This window comes from Ascidiella aspersa, chromosome 3, assembly GCF_963924565.1.
Source record: "Ascidiella aspersa chromosome 3, kaAscAspe10.2, whole genome shotgun sequence".
Classification (NCBI taxonomy): Eukaryota; Metazoa; Chordata; class Ascidiacea; order Phlebobranchia; family Ascidiidae; genus Ascidiella; species Ascidiella aspersa.
The window spans coordinates 12,644,279-12,659,680 of record NC_139449.1 but is presented as its reverse complement, the minus strand read 5'-3'; the positions used below and the strand labels follow the sequence as shown (position 1 = coordinate 12,659,680).

At 36.7% G+C, this 15,402-nt stretch overlaps 2 protein-coding genes across 2 annotated transcripts; one reads left to right on the top strand and one right to left on the bottom strand.

Moving 5' to 3' along the window:
- The first annotated feature begins 5,348 nt into the window (after positions 1-5,348).
- LOC146160242 (dopamine beta-hydroxylase-like) lies at positions 5,349-6,980 on the top strand. The gene is made up of 5 exons (XM_083384908.1): positions 5,349-5,645; positions 5,842-5,964; positions 6,024-6,293; positions 6,502-6,684; positions 6,789-6,980. The coding sequence occupies exons 1-5, from the start codon at positions 5,349-5,351 to the stop codon at positions 6,978-6,980; spliced, it is 1,065 nt and encodes a 354-aa protein (XP_083241034.1).
- Positions 6,981-8,831: 1,851 nt separating this feature from the next.
- Positions 8,832-14,401, bottom strand: LOC146160241 (P-selectin-like). Its single transcript, XM_083384907.1, has 15 exons — positions 14,344-14,401; positions 14,154-14,239; positions 13,866-14,079; positions 13,351-13,435; positions 13,119-13,222; positions 12,848-13,033; positions 12,259-12,441; positions 12,007-12,186; positions 11,281-11,463; positions 10,844-11,044; positions 10,432-10,588; positions 9,831-9,934; positions 9,491-9,651; positions 9,205-9,371; positions 8,832-8,868 (listed from the first exon to the last, which is right to left on the bottom strand). The coding sequence occupies exons 1-15, from the start codon at positions 14,399-14,401 to the stop codon at positions 8,832-8,834; spliced, it is 2,106 nt and encodes a 701-aa protein (XP_083241033.1).
- Positions 14,402-15,402: the final 1,001 nt, after the last annotated feature.

Sequence of the window (15,402 nt, the reverse complement as noted above, 5' to 3'; positions counted from 1 at the left end):
AGGAATCAGGAATCGAACCAAAAACAATTGCGCAAATGCGTTAAATGATCGGACAATTTCGCGTCCAATGCTCCATAAGCATTTCACAACAGCTGAAACACAACACACGAAAACAATTGGAAAATAATGTCATTCCTATATATTCGAAATGACTGCAAAACCTTTGCAAAGGGAGTATTTGTCGCAGCACGTCAGCACATCAAATTAATTCTTTGTTTTATCGCCTTAATGTTGCGTCATGAAAGTTTTTGTTTAAATTCGATTGCCGATATCTCTTGCTAGAGTTTGCAACGAATGCCTTGTTACACCAATTTTTATGCGTCAGAGCTGTATGTGATGTGACGTATATCCGTTTAATGTGAGCGCTTTGTTTTGAAATTCGCCTTATTGTCAACAATCCGGTATTTTTTAGAATCGAAAGCCAGTTACGTCGCAATGTAGATCGAAGCGCTTTTGTTCAAGCATATTGGGACAAAAATATTATTTCCGTCTATAAGAGTCGAGAGAAAAAGGTTTAGGCCACGCCTTGTTGTCACGTGATTTTGAAAATCGTAAGAATATCTACGTCAATATTTCCTGTGCATTTTAGAAATCTTTTCGCCAATAAGTATAGTCGCACAATCGAATAAAAACCAGTATCAACCAGTATCACCCAGTACTGCCTAGTGCAGAGAGAAAATACTGAGACAGCAAAATTGACTGTTCATGTATCTGAACTAAAGTAAAGAATTGGACCTGTCTGGCCTCACGAAGACAGGCCATCTCAAATCTTAAGGAGTGTGGTCGATTCATCTTGGCAATTATATAAATGATGACTCATTAATCTGACCCACCCCCTCCACTCTAAAATCAATCCTCTAAAATGTAAATCATCGAGATAAATGCCACTAATTTTCTGTAGTCTACCAATATTGTTATTTTTTTTCAAAATGTCTTCTAAATTCAATATATTGTCTATTTCAGTGCTTCTTGAACTTCTTTAGTTTTGTCCCCCCCTATAGCATCTATCTCCAGATTTCATTCACCCTTGTCTCATGATTTGATAAAACTATCTTGTCTATATATAACAGCACAAAATGACTGAGGTTGTTTTGCAAGCTTTCATTCATTTATGACGGTTCACCCTTATTCACCCCTTTTGGTTGGTTCACCCCTGCAAAAATGTTATTCACCCTGGGGTGAACCATTCACCTGTTTAAGAAACACTGGTCTATTTCAACCAAAGGATCGCAATTTATTTCGCTTCGAGCGAACACTTTGCCCATATTCTTGCATATACTTCGATCAGGTTTCTGTTGCGCATTTGAGTATGAATTCGATCGGAAACAGGAATTGTCTAAGGTTTAGTTGACGTCACTTTATGATGCAACTTTGTGACGCCAACTCTGAAAAATTTGAATGCCCCTCACAAATTTTTAGTCCAACCATGTTAACTATAGTATTTATTTAGCCAACCTAATTTTACAAAAACGTCGATACGATAGCATCTGGCAAACAGCGACACGAGTTATGCCCAGGAAACATTCTGCGATAAGTCAGTACTAACCGAATTGCAACCGTCTGGTCGGTGGAAGGGTGTTATGCGAAACGTGCGCAGGACATGTTATGGTTTTTCATTGTGGTTATACAAAATATACTTTACGTTTTTTTTTCTTTAAATATAAATACCTGTGAATCAAACGCGTTAGTTAAAAATGTTTCTCTATTCGACATTACTTGCTGCCTCATTTATTGCGATTGCGTATTCTATATCGTCTTATGAAGTCAGCTTATTTGGAAAAGGTAAGAATTATAGAGTGTTTTTCAATTCTTGGTTCAACAACAGAAATATTTGACACACAGAGTTAAACAAAAGAAATAGTTTTCTTTACGTTACTTTGCACAAAATCGCCCTTTTATTTAAGATTAAATTCTTACCCTTTAGTCATAAATGGTTTTTAAACAGGAGCCACATTGCTCACAGAGAGATAAATTTAATTAGTCGGGGAAATTTGTTCCAGGTAAGAATTTGGCCGAAAAAGCTGTCAAAAAACGAGTTTATTGCTATTACGCAGAGAGTTTCTTTAGTGACTATAATAGTGTTATACAAGAGTCTCTTATAGGTTCATAATGGCTTATCGTTTTTACAGTAAACCCATAAATACACAAAATTGAAAGACAGTATTTTTATTAGGAATTCATTTAAACCAGTGGTGTCCAACTCAAACATGTCGGCGTGCCAATTTTTATCTTATACCTTCTTCCCGTGCCAAAGTTGCGTAACCAATTCTTTTTAATCTTAAAAGCGTTTTTTTACCAAAAATTAAAGGGTTTATTTACACATGAAAAACTGTGTAGTAGGAATTCGCAATATTGTCGTTAAGTGTTCGTCGGTGAGCTGGCTTTTTCTTCTTCACAACAAGCTATATAAATATGTAAATGCTAGCTTCCACTATACAGTATAATGTTACAATATCAAAAGTAACTGTTAGTTGTCGCGATTGCCGCGATGGTTTTATGAATAACAAATTTAGCATTTTTTGGCAATTGGCTGAGTAACAAATTAGACTTTTTTGACAATTGGCTGAATAACAAATTGAGCTTTTTTGACAATTGGCTAAATAACTTAGGAACACTAAACACGGATGTGTTCATAATCTTCAGTAGAAAGAGAGTGGCCCAAATAATAGATAAAAGATTCATTCTTTTATTAGCAAACGTTTCGGCAAGTTCTTTTGCCATCATCAGTGCGGTAAGTGAGGCTAAGATAAAAACGAGTCACTATATAGACGCTCGGACGTTTTAGAACGCTATATAAACAGCAAAAAGGAAGTCGCAAAGTAACGGTGAAAAGAACTGCAACGGAAAAGTACACCCGCAAGGCGAAAGTAGGGCAAAGATAAAACAATGAGGTCAATGGGAAGCAACAGATACACGTAAGAGGGAATTAGTAATAAAAAAAAAATAAAATATGAACTCGACGATGGAAATGCGCGAATATACCATTTATGTATTAAACAAATACAGGGGGACTGAGACCGTGTCAACATTGAGAGCGGGCTTGTGCTGCTGCATAAGCAGCGACTCCAACAGAAGGAGGCGGTAGCGATCTCGTGCCGAGCCCAAAATCTGTGTGGTAGTGCATTTGGCACGCTTGTTGGACACCCCTGATTTAAACCAATGATTCATACAAACAAAGGCGTACATCAAAAACAAGCAACCTTTGACAAGGATTAATATTTAGAGTTTCCTATAGTTTTCCAGGGTGTTTTTTAGTCCTATAAGTTTTTTTAGTATAAAGTGTAAAAACTAATGGGGTAATGTGTCTATCGCTTTGCTTGTTATAAAATTATTATTAAATTGTTACTTCGGGCGATTGGGCATTCATTTGTTTTATTTTTTGTTTTTTTAGTTGTTTTGAGTTTACAAGTTTTACCTGAATGATCGCAAATGGTCAGTTTGAGTGGTAATGCTATACTTATATTTAGGGAAGTCCGATAATATTGTATCTGAACCGATATCCGGTGCTTAGTGTTCAATCCGACCGATGCCAAAATAATTTCTTTATTACAGCCATGTTTTGCGATCTAATGTAGAGTTTTGTATCTTCAAAGACAAATTTTCCACGAAAATATTACATTTAAAATAAAAGATAAATATGGCTCCTAACACAAAGCAATTTCTGACGTAATATCGCAAATTTCGGCGTAATAACATCATAAATGATTTTTTTGCTTATTTCACCATAGTAATGATGTCAATTGGTATCTGATAAATTCGCGATGCTTTTACTCAAAAGATCTGGTACCGGTATAGGAAAATATCTTGTTTTGGACATCCCTATTATTATTATACGTTTCCATGGGTAAGCACAACAACAAATAGTTTACCTTGTCACTTGCCAATCACCGGCGTAAGTCTTTATCTAACCTTCTCTTTATAGAGTAGACTCTATTAACGCCAAACTTCCGGCTAAACCCGGCCAAACTTTTTTTTTAAAGTTTTGCGTTCAAAAAATATCTACTAAACAACTGTTAAAAATACATTAAATCAACACATTTATCCAATAAAAAAATTATTTTACGAACTTGGACTTTGATTCACAAAAAGAAATATAGCGTTTATTTTACTGATATATAGAAGCTCGCTCACGTGCACAACTTTAGGGTTTAGAGGCCAGGGCTCCGTAAGACCACGTAAAACTAGCCAAGTCCCGAGTCCGACGTGCGCATGCGCAGTATTAAAGTTAAAACTGATGTAAATCGTAAAAGTGTAATAGAAAATGGTTAAATAGATTTCAACCATGTTAAATATTTTCCAACCAACTGAATTATATGACCCTTTATGCGTGGATTGCTAAAATCCACCTTAACTGATGGGTTACGTAAATGGGTGAAAAACATGCTGTAGAATCGTAGCCTGATTTGGGGCTCGACGAAATCGCACATTTAGCCGGAGTTGGGCTGGGGAGTCGGGAGTCTGACTCGGGTTTGTTTCAACGGCCAGAGTTGGACTCGCGAGTTGGACTCGATTTATTTTTAACCGACTCCGCAGCCCTGGTTTAGGACCTTTTTATTTTTATTCTTGTTTGTATTTAAGCACTATATACGAATAAGTCAACTTCCAGGTAAATGTTTTTTAGTTAATGTGTAGTTGCTTTTGAGTTTCTTTTATGCAGTTTAATGTATTTGGCATTCAAAATCTATATTTCATAAAAACAATGTAAAACAGTTTTTTGGGTAGTGCTGTAACACCAACTCATTAGAGAATGGATTTCTTTTTTAGTAAACAAAAAATAAACGAAAAATGCACAAAAGATAGTCGAAGACCAAATATGACATAATACAACCCATTTTATTGTGCTTTTATTCGATTAGGCAAGCTACGAGCCTATCTTCAATGGTCCATTGATAGTAAAACGAAATCCATTGGGCTTAACATTCACATGCCAACTGCCTATTTTGGATGTTTTACCGGGCTTGTATTTTCCAACTATGGAGCGCTAGATAACGCTGATGTTTTAGTTATTCGACGAAAAAACAACGAAATAAATCTTCAGGTAACTTATATTTACAGATAAAATTTCTTTTGATAAATAAACCATAACGAAAACTTGTGACTCAGGACATGTGGACAGACAAGTGGGGATACTTGCACACAGATGCTCAACAAGATTACACACTTTTATTTTACAACAGGACCGAATCTTATTTTACAATTGGTGTGAAACGCGCAATAAATACATGCCATCAACACGATTATGTATTTGACCGCGGAACAACGAATATAATCAGCTTATATACAGGTATCGACTATATGTTCTAGGTCATACAGTTTTTGCTAGCTTTTTGTCTTGAATTAATATTCTAATGTCGTTTATCATTTCAGAAAAATATTTCAAATGTTCAGACAAATTTGAAGTAACGGACGTTACTCAACTTAATCGCAGTCACGTCAGAGTTCAATTACTCAAACCAGGCTTACCTGTTAAAAACACGGAAAAAACAAGTTTACACTTTGATATACTTTCAAAAAATATCACAATACCTAAACTAAGAACTTCCTACATTTGTTCTGTACATTACCTTCCCAAGTTTAACAAAAAAGTTCACGGAGTTGGGTTTGAGGGTATTATAAGCAATCACGGACTTGTGCATCACATTGAGGTAAGAAAGTATACAGGTTAAAACAGACGGTGCAATTTTGTCAACATAAAGAATAAGTTGCCTTCGAACATGAATAATGAAAAGATTAGACTAGTATTTTTTAAAGTTATAATATTTTGTTGTGATTTAGTACCACTTGGGGCACTGATTAGTTTAATATAGGCCACGTTTAATTTACAATGGTTTGAAACAATAGGTTTTCGTGTGTGATGTGAATGATGATGTCCCGCCCTACAGCGGGTTTTGTGATTCCGACTCACAACCAAAGCAGCTGGAAAGATGTCGACACGTAATTGCTGCTTGGGCATTTGGAGCGACGGTGGGTCATTAGTTAACCTTAAAAATATTCCTGCAAATAATCGATCTACTAATTGGCAGAGCTTTTTTTATCCTGAAGAGGCTGGACTGGCTTTGGGTGCAAAGTCAATATCTCGTTTTGTAAGACTGGAAGTTCATTATAACAATCCGGAAGGCGTGGAAAATCAACGCGATACGTCAGGAATTCGATTTTACTATAGCGAGATTCTCAGGAAGCACGACGTGGGTATAATGGAAGTGGGAACAATATACACTCCAAACATGGCAATACCACCTGGTCAATCTAACTTTCGATGGCCGGGCGTATGTCCTTCAGCCTGTACTGCTGCTGTAAGTCAAATTTATTGTTTTCGCATTTCAGTTGCAGTGCTGATCAGGTGAAACAAAAAAAAATTACGTCGAAATAAATTGTCATGTTGAAAATCACAATCATATAGTGGGCCTCACCGCGTGTTTTCAGGTTTAGGACGCTCAAAGAGTATTTTTTTTATAACATAACTACTCTTGTCTTAAGTTCATCAACTGTTTTTTATATTAGGCCCTAAACTCGAATGGAATATTTATCTTCGGATCGGAACTTCATGCACACTTGACTGGAAGAAAAATACAAACCTCGCTTTATCGCCGGGGCAAATTTTTAATGGACATTAATCGTGACGAACACTATTCTACTTGGTTTGAAGAAATCAGACATATTTATCCAGTGGTTCACGTTAGACCGGTAAATAATAGCCTATAGATACATAGCCATTATTACTGTTACTTAGTTTCTTACATTGAAATAGATTCTGGTAACTATAGGTTTAACACATCGATTTGCTATAGGGTGACGCTCTTGTGACAACTTGCTCGTTTGATACAACTTTACGGCAAAACGTTACACTAGGCGGTTTGGGTCTTCATGAAGAGATGTGTGTGAACTATCTATACTACTATCCCGCAACTAATCTTGAAGTTTGCAAAAGTGCCGTATCCCTTTCCGCCCTTCAATCATTTATGACGTTAGAGAACATGTAAGCATCACTTGGATTAACAAATATAGTGATTTCATAAATGTTAGGACTAACACGACGAACTTCTTTTTATTAAGATATTTTACGTCATTACGTGTTGTTTTAAATCATTTAACCTTTAACACCTCCTATGGGTTTCGTTTGTTTAAATTAGTACAACTTGCATTAAAAAGGATTTAATTTAAAGCTGGGTCAATCATATTAGAAGTAAAATAAATTAGATTAAGCAAACAATTATTTTTGCGTCGTTCAAATTTGCAAAAAAATATTGGTTGATGGTGTGTTGTTAAAGATTGGCACTCAATGTGTTGCTTTTAAATTGAAATGAAATCGTGACTTGCTTGGAACAACAAGTGTCGTCGTTTTAAATGATTAACTTTGTCGAAATTTATTAACTGTAAGACAAACGAGTACTTGTTAATTGAAAGTCAACAGGGCAAATTAGTGAATGGCTTTTCGCACACCGGAAAATACAGCTATCACCAAATGAACTGGACTCCATCCGTTTCGTCACATCTTGATTTGCTATATCGTCACGCTCCAATGAACATACATTGTTTTCAACGAAACGGTGCTTCCTGGCCGGGAAATTTCGCACGCGTGACTGAGACTTATTCACGAAGAAAGAAAATGTCAAATTCTTGCGTAAATGAAGTGTTTTAACGAAAATAGCGATCGAATAACAGTGTAATAAACCTATTTTGTTATGTTGCAAGTAAAATAAAACAAGTGCATGCCTGGTGAGGTGATACATTTATTGTTGAATGACGAAAGCTGTAATTATAAACTTTACACGTGAAAGAATGGAAACCACCCATTTAGCGTCACTGATGGGCGAATGTTTTTTTTATGGCGAAAGTGTTAAATTTAACTATAAAAGAATATTGAAAAAATAAATATTTATAGATTGGGGGGAGTGGGGATTTAATGACGCTATATGTTAGGAAACGATGAGGTAGGAAGAAATTGCATAATGTTGGGGGAGTGGGGATTTAATGACGCTATATGTTAGGAAACGATCGGATAGGAAGAAATCGCATAATGTTTCGTAAATCTATGTATATTACACCAATTCTCCTCAACATTAGTGATGTGCCAAGACCTTGCCAGGTGTACTGTGATGTTGCCTAAATATTTTTCTATCTTTGTATAAAATATGCATTTAATAGGCCTATGACCTTACAACATGTTGCATAGTCCCCAAGCCCAAATAACCCTAATTCATCTATATGGGTCATATTTGACCCGGGCTCTACTTACATCCTACATAATTATCTATTTGGGCGTATATGGGTAACGTGTGTGATTTCAAGTACACCCGAAGCATTTAATGTTAGAAGAATCATAAATAATAAATTTAATTCGTAGACGATTCACTCTACTTTGAGTCATTGCCACAAGTTATGCATAGTTTACTAAAATAAAACTATATGTAGAAGTCGCAATGCAATTGAACGCCTGTTCGGACTAAGGAAAATATAGAATGAATAAACAATCAGCTGCAGTAGTTAATCGACTAAAAATAGTTGCAAGAATGTGATATTGACAACTCCGGTGGATGTAATGATCTTACAAACAAAATCTAACTAAAAACCCATAATTGGGAGTTGTGCTTTAACACGTGACCTTTACGACAAAATACGCCCATTAAACGATAACTCGTCTTAATGATTCGTCAAAATTCTTTATCTTTGAAGTTTAGTGAAATAATAACTGTTTGTTACAGAGAGACACTGGACACATATGAATGCAATAATGTTTATTCCATAAATATTTAAAAGCAATAAACAAACACAACTTAAATTAATTAATAAATACTTTCGGTCGAAGGCGATTGAATTCCAAACGGGTTTCTTCACACTGGTACGAAAGATGCATATTGATTTTGACGACTAGAAAAGGAAGGGCACAATGTTAGCCAAAATAATACGAATTGCGTAATTGAATTTACTAGTTTCGTTTTTCAATTGCTCCTTAGCTTAAAACCCAAAAAATATACGGTTAACTTTGAAACAAAAAATCGCGATAAATATGCTGAATTCTGTAAATTTTTATCTAAAATATACCTGAACAGACTGGTAACTCTTTTTTTCCGTTGGACTTTTTAAAACTGGGTTATGAACTGGTTAACCATTAAAACCCACGGATTTGGGTTTTATTAAATCCCGAAATATCGTATTTTGATTTTAATATTTTCAAAACATATATATATGCAGCGGTGTACTCACTCGCAGGAATTTCCGCAAATTTGTGTGAGGATAACATCGACCAGGTCGTCCGTGAGTCCTTCGAAACCTGATTCCAGCAAAACTGTCTTCTCCGGATCTCCGGTGATGTCCACGATGTCGTCCTTCTTCAAGCTGCCAACTTTGTTTACGACGCCAAGGGCAACAACCTACAAGACAAACATGGACAGTTAGTGCTGTCTAGCAAAACGCAACGTAACGAGATATAACGTAATGCGTTCGCTAAATAAATAAAAAACACATTGAATTACAAAGTTTGCTTTCTTACGTTAGCCTTGGCCCTTCGCAGTTCTAAAGCAGGTGTGGCGATGTCATCCTTGGAAATTCCATCAGTCACCACGAGCACCAAATCTTGTACGTCTGGCCTGTTCCCAGCATCGGTCAACATGTTCTCTCTCACGTAGGTCAGGGCTTTTCCAGTCAATGTACCTTAAGCAAACGCACATATTTTCTAAAAGTAAAAAAATTTCAGCCAAATAACTGCATTGCAAATGCTATATCTTGGTTTGTTTTGTATTCATTCACGATTCAATGTAATTTAGCGTGTCGTATTATTTCTCGCCGAAGCACCGACAAAGCATATACATTATACAATGTTTATTTATTACCTGATCCGTCATAAGGCAAGTTGATTATGGCGTTTCCGGTAGATTCCAAGTCTGTATATTGACCGATCTTGATTTCGCTGACGCTATCAACCGCTTTATTGTATCTAAATAAGAATCAATATAATGTTCAAGTATAGACGCACTTGAAGTGTCGGATAGAATTAAACCGCCATCCTTCATGTATTTTTGAAAAGGTTATTTAGTATAAGAATTAAGCTAATTATTTTCATTGTTAGTAATTCTTAGTTATTGATTGATGAAATAATAATAATATTATTACTATTAATTACCGTGGATCTAGTCCGTTAAGGAGCACATAACTGCTCCTTAACGACCCTTTTCATAAAGTTTAGCTAGCCTAAACTTACATACGAATTTAAACAATGGCAACCAAGGAAAAAAAAGTAATTAATAGCAAATTTTCTAGCTATAACAAGCCTTCTGCGGCTCAGAAGGCAACAAAAAGTAAACTTGCACTAAATATTAGATAAGGCGTTATACTATATCAGAGTACTACATCGGTATACATTGTTCTTAGAAAAATTTTAAGTGGTTCGTCTTTCTAATAAAACTGAAATACATTTGCGTTAGAAAAAATTACCTAATTGCGGCCACCAGCATATCGTCTGGCGACACAACAAAGTTGTCAATGACGCTCTTCACGAAATGAACAGTTTTATTCCAGTTGTCTGCTCCCACGGAACTGCTTGAATCCAGCACAAGGAAAAGATCGACCTGAGCGAACGGCGGGCATCTCTCTAACGAACACCACAATTCAGATTAGTCGATTGCGTGTTTCGAGTCAGTTACAACACAAAACATATTTCGCGGAATTCCGCGAAAGTAACGCGGATTCGCAAACTATTTGGACATATATTAAAATAGCCTTGTTTGTGTATGGCATTAACTGAGGATGACACAAGTGTGTATCGACACATATTATAAGTCTTATTTAATATGTCATCAATCACTATACGCCTGAATCTGGCGACTATTTGGCAGCAGTGACGTACTTGCACAGCATGGCGCATCTTCAGTCCACTCAAATGTGCCGGTGAAGGGATCTTCAGTACACTTGGTTTCGTTTGATCCAAACAACTCCCAGTCCGTACTTCCATCGCCACATGTAAATTCGCACTTGGAAAATGACTTGTTGCCTTCGCTGCAGTTGCTCTTTCCATTTACTGGTTTTGGTGTTTCAGGCTCGCATGTTTCTAAATTTAAAAAATGTGAATAGATCCACTATGTTTATACCTGTTAGGCGTTTGCTGTCGGCGGATAAAGAAAGCAAAATACATGTATTGTACTTTATATCGCGAGGAATTGTAGTTCTAAACCAATTGTTTATTCAATTCAATAGGTAATTGTGGAGTGAGTTCTAACAGTTATATTTTTTGACGTACCAGTTAAATAAAACGTAAAAAATTCCAGTTGCAGATTAAGGTCTAACCTCTTTCGCATATTGGTGGTGGATTGGACCAGCGTCCACTAATCTCACATTCCACTTTATCTTCACCACGCATCGAGTAACCGGGGAAACACTCGAATGTACATGCCGAGCCGTATACGTTGGATTCAGTGCATTGCTTTACGCCATCTTGAAACGTCTGCAGTACCTCCTCATTGCATGTGACTAAAATAAATATACCCATTTTAGGTTCATGATTGAAAGCTAAGAGGTGGCAGTTAAGTAAAATTTCCTCCACATTGCATGTGACTAAAATAAATATAGCCTACCCATTTTAGGTTCACGATTGAATGCTAAGAGGTATAGCGGCAGTTAGGTAATATTATACGTTTACATGTTTAAAGTTGGTAAACCACAAAGTTTGGGAGCGTTCACAGCAGCCAAATAAAAAGGAAGCAAATGCAACAATGTGTGTTCGGGCGATAACTAGTGGGTCAATAAAAAAATATTTTTTTGATTTTCATAGAGGCTCACAGAAATAAGATCACGGGCCAGTAAAAAGAGTTCGATAACATTTGACCAGCTGGCCTGTAGATGGACCACGATGTATTAGATGATTAGTCCAATATTAAATAAATATTTTAATAAATTTGTGTAATAGTATGCAGATCTCACGACTTAGGATTAGCTTATGCATATGCAGATAAGTTTTCTGACTTGAATTACGTGATATTTTTTTGGTAAATAGTATTTGGTATAAGCTCTTACTCAATTCACAAGATGCAGGGGGAGTGGACCAGTTGAAATCTTCTTCGCACGTGACATCAGGTGGTCCCATCAGTCGATAGCCATCCTCGCAAACAAACGAGCATCTTGACAGGTAAAAATTTCCATCGGTGCAATCAGTAAATCCGTTTTCCAATTGAATATTACTTTCGTCGCAAGTAACTGCATTTAATAGACGACGTTTAATACTCTGTTTAAGTATTTAAAAGAAAAGAAATTTCCGAGACGATATACCTCGTTCACATTTGGCAATTTGATTGGACCATTCGCCGCTTTGTTGACAACTCATCGTTTCATCACCCATTCTAAAGTATCCTTCATCACACGAGAAAAGACACACCGAAGCATATTTGTTGTCGTCTGCGCAAAGCGCGTTGCCGTTTGCCAGGCGCTGCGACGGTACTGGGTCACATACAACTGTAAAAAATACTTCGTTTAGATTTAGATCGTACAACAACCGTTATTATCATAACATACCACAGATCAGAATAGCAAGATATTCGAACACGCCAAATGAGCATAGCTCACTTACAGATCAGGATAGCAAGCTAGTCCGACATACAAAATGGAATAGCTCACATTTTTAAATAAATTGATGCCATGCAAAATGAGTGACCAATTTTGTTTAGATTTTTTATTGTTAAAATGTATATATATTTTTTACCATTACTTTTCTAATTTTCGACAACGTTAAGTAATTAGGTGTCGAGTTTAAATAAGCAATTTGTTTGCTATTGCTATTTTACTACTATATTTCGTTATTTAGGGTTAAAAACGTTGGTCACCACAGGAATTCTTCCATACTCGGTGACAGACTGCTTACCAGGGATACAAATCGGTGACTCAGAACTCCAGCTGCCATCCAGTTCGCAGATGAGAAGGCTGCTTCCTTGTATCTTGAAGCCTGGGTCGCAAGTGATGCGACAACTTGACCCGACTTTGTTGCTGTTACTGCAAATGATTCGACCATTTTCAGGCTCTGTCGACCCGGACGCTGTGCATGTGTTTTCTAATCGCAAAATAAACAGCCGTAAAGTGACATGTTTTCTGCTTTAAATAAGTTTACTATTATAAAGTTACTAAACCTAACTTACGGATGCATGTTGGAGCGATTGTTTGCCAGGCCGGTCCAGCAGTTGTTTCTAGACAGTTTATTTCACCGTTTCCGAGCATTTCATAACCAGCATTGCATTGGTAACTGAATACAATATAAAAAAATAGAAATCGTGAAGTGTATATTGTCTATTAAACGTTAACGTCCTCATTACTACCATTTTGGTAAACTAATGCCAAACTTTCGGTAAACCAACGCAAAAGCAGACAAACCTGCAGGTGCTGTTGACGAAGTTCATGTTGCTGCATCGAACCTCGCCATTAGACGGTATATAGGCAGGTGGACAAATTGGATTTTCTGTAAAAAAAATGTTTTAAAGTTTTTCAGGGTGTATTATGTCCAAAGCAATTTCTATTGGCGTGTGGAAATAATATTCGACTTTGAGGTCTTTATACGCTCTAGTATGGGGAATATTTTGGTTGGAAATTAAAAACTTCTTACTTAGGATCACAAACAAATAATTCCTGAACTAACCTACAAAGCTAAAACTTTCTAAAGCTTTACTTTAATTATAGCTGCAGCAATATCGGATGACGTTATACCCATGTCGCCTTTGATTTTTTGTATAAAAAAAATATATAATTTTAGTTCACTCAAAGGTGAATTATTACTGAAAGATATCTTACACTTCAGATTTGCGTAAAATTAATTTAGGATCATGTATTTAGGTCATGGTTTCAACATTTGACTTAACGTTTATGAAGAATCACAGTTTACTGACACTAACCATCACATGGCATTGCTTCTCTATTGCATAGATCTTCATCGCAGCAACACCTGCAGACACTATTGTTGCTGAAGAGTGGGTTACACTGCACCGGGTCCCAAGCTTGCTTGTCATTCTGGTCTTGGTTGTTTGTACATGCCATGGACTGCTTGCAACGTTTCGTAATTCTGTACCGGTTTCCTTCGCTCAGACGAACCTCGTTTTGGCAAGATTGCTAATGACAAAAATGTGTTGAAGTTAAAACTCGGTAAAATGTTCAATTGATTTAACACGCGTCCTACTATTTACCTGGTTCAAGTCACACAGCTTCAGTTCACCCTTTTTGTTGCATTCCTCGTTAGACGAAGCATCGATGCAAGTGAAACACGTAAGCCCTAAAAAAATAATTTTTATTAAATCTTATTTTTAAAGATTATATTTAAAAATATTTAGACTAACAAAGTTAGGTAATTTAAATTTAATTAAACCAAATACTCACCTTTCGTATATCTGGCAATAAGAACAATGCATAGAGAAAGTAGAAGGTACTTCATCATCCTGGTTAGTAGTTTTGATCGTCTGATACGACAACTGTGAGTTGGGGACAAACAGTCGTCCCTTTTATGCGCGAGTCAAACTCGCGTGCCTGGTGATAAAACAAATTAAGGAAATATCGCGATACACGTTGCGCGTCTTACCGGGCGTCGCCTTCCCTTGTGCTCGCAAGTAGCGGTAAAAACCGACAAACTTTGCCGCACTGGAAGTCGCAAAAGCAGCGAACAATCACCTGTAATTGTCGGCTGACGTTTTATCACATCCGACTTCGGCCCGACGAACACTTTTTCGAACTTTGATGAAACAATAGGGGTTCCAACAGTTGCATGATCGTTACAAAACAGCCCAGGTTGACGACAAAAAATTGTAAACCCCTCCTCGGTTTTAAATTTATTTTGTGCTGTCATGAAAACGCGAACAGAGCGGCTTTGTGTGGCAAACAATCCAATGAGGTATTGTATAGTTATAGCGAATTCAAGAGGGAACCACACTCCCCCCCCAACAAAAAATGCGGTATTTGTTGCATATTTTAATTACATAAATGCAAAAATGTTGCGCTATGCATCAGCCCAAAAAGGTTTTACTTTGATACAATAATGGATTAGGGCAAAGCGTAAAGAAAAGTGCATTAACTGTATTATACTTCGGCGGAAGTTGCGTCGTTTTAGGTAGGCAAGTATTCCTATTTGAATATTTTGACTCCCGTTGTTATGTTGAAATTCAACAGTATAAAGCGTCCACGAGAAGCGCTCTAAATTATTTTACAAGGTCGGTGCTTAAGGGTCAAGGATTTTCTCAAATCCGGAAAAGCCAGATATGATTTGCATGATGCGCCAATTTGTTGAACATACGGTACGTGTAGTTTAAATAGACAAGTCCCTTCCGTGGTTCTGCCCCTCAGGTGACTAACAAAAAATGTGACATGCGCAGCAACAGCTCAAAATACGGCAAAACATTGCATGTTTTTTATTAAAACGGCGCATATTTGTATATGGAAGCACTC

What these genes read in the sequence shown, in the direction of transcription:
- LOC146160242 (XM_083384908.1), top strand. Translation starts at nt 5,349, where the DNA reads ATGTCGTTTATCATTTCAGAAAAATATTTCAAATGTTCAGACAAATTT. An exon ending in GACTTGTGCATCACATTGAG is followed by an intron (nt 5,646 to 5,841) that starts GTAAGAAAGTAT and finishes TTGAAACAATAG; the next exon opens with GTTTTCGTGTGTGATGTGAA. An exon ending in CTTCAGCCTGTACTGCTGCT is followed by an intron (nt 6,294 to 6,501) that starts GTAAGTCAAATT and finishes TTTTTATATTAG; the next exon opens with GCCCTAAACTCGAATGGAAT.
- LOC146160241 (XM_083384907.1), bottom strand. Translation starts at nt 14,401, where the DNA reads ATGATGAAGTACCTTCTACTTTCTCTATGCATTGTTCTTATTGCCAGA. An exon ending in TTCGTCAACAGCACCTGCAG is followed by an intron (nt 13,223 to 13,350) that starts GTTTGTCTGCTT and finishes TATTGTATTCAG; the next exon opens with TTACCAATGCAATGCTGGTT. An exon ending in ATGCTGGTGGCCGCAATTAG is followed by an intron (nt 9,935 to 10,431) that starts GTAATTTTTTCT and finishes ATTCTTATTTAG; the next exon opens with ATACAATAAAGCGGTTGATA.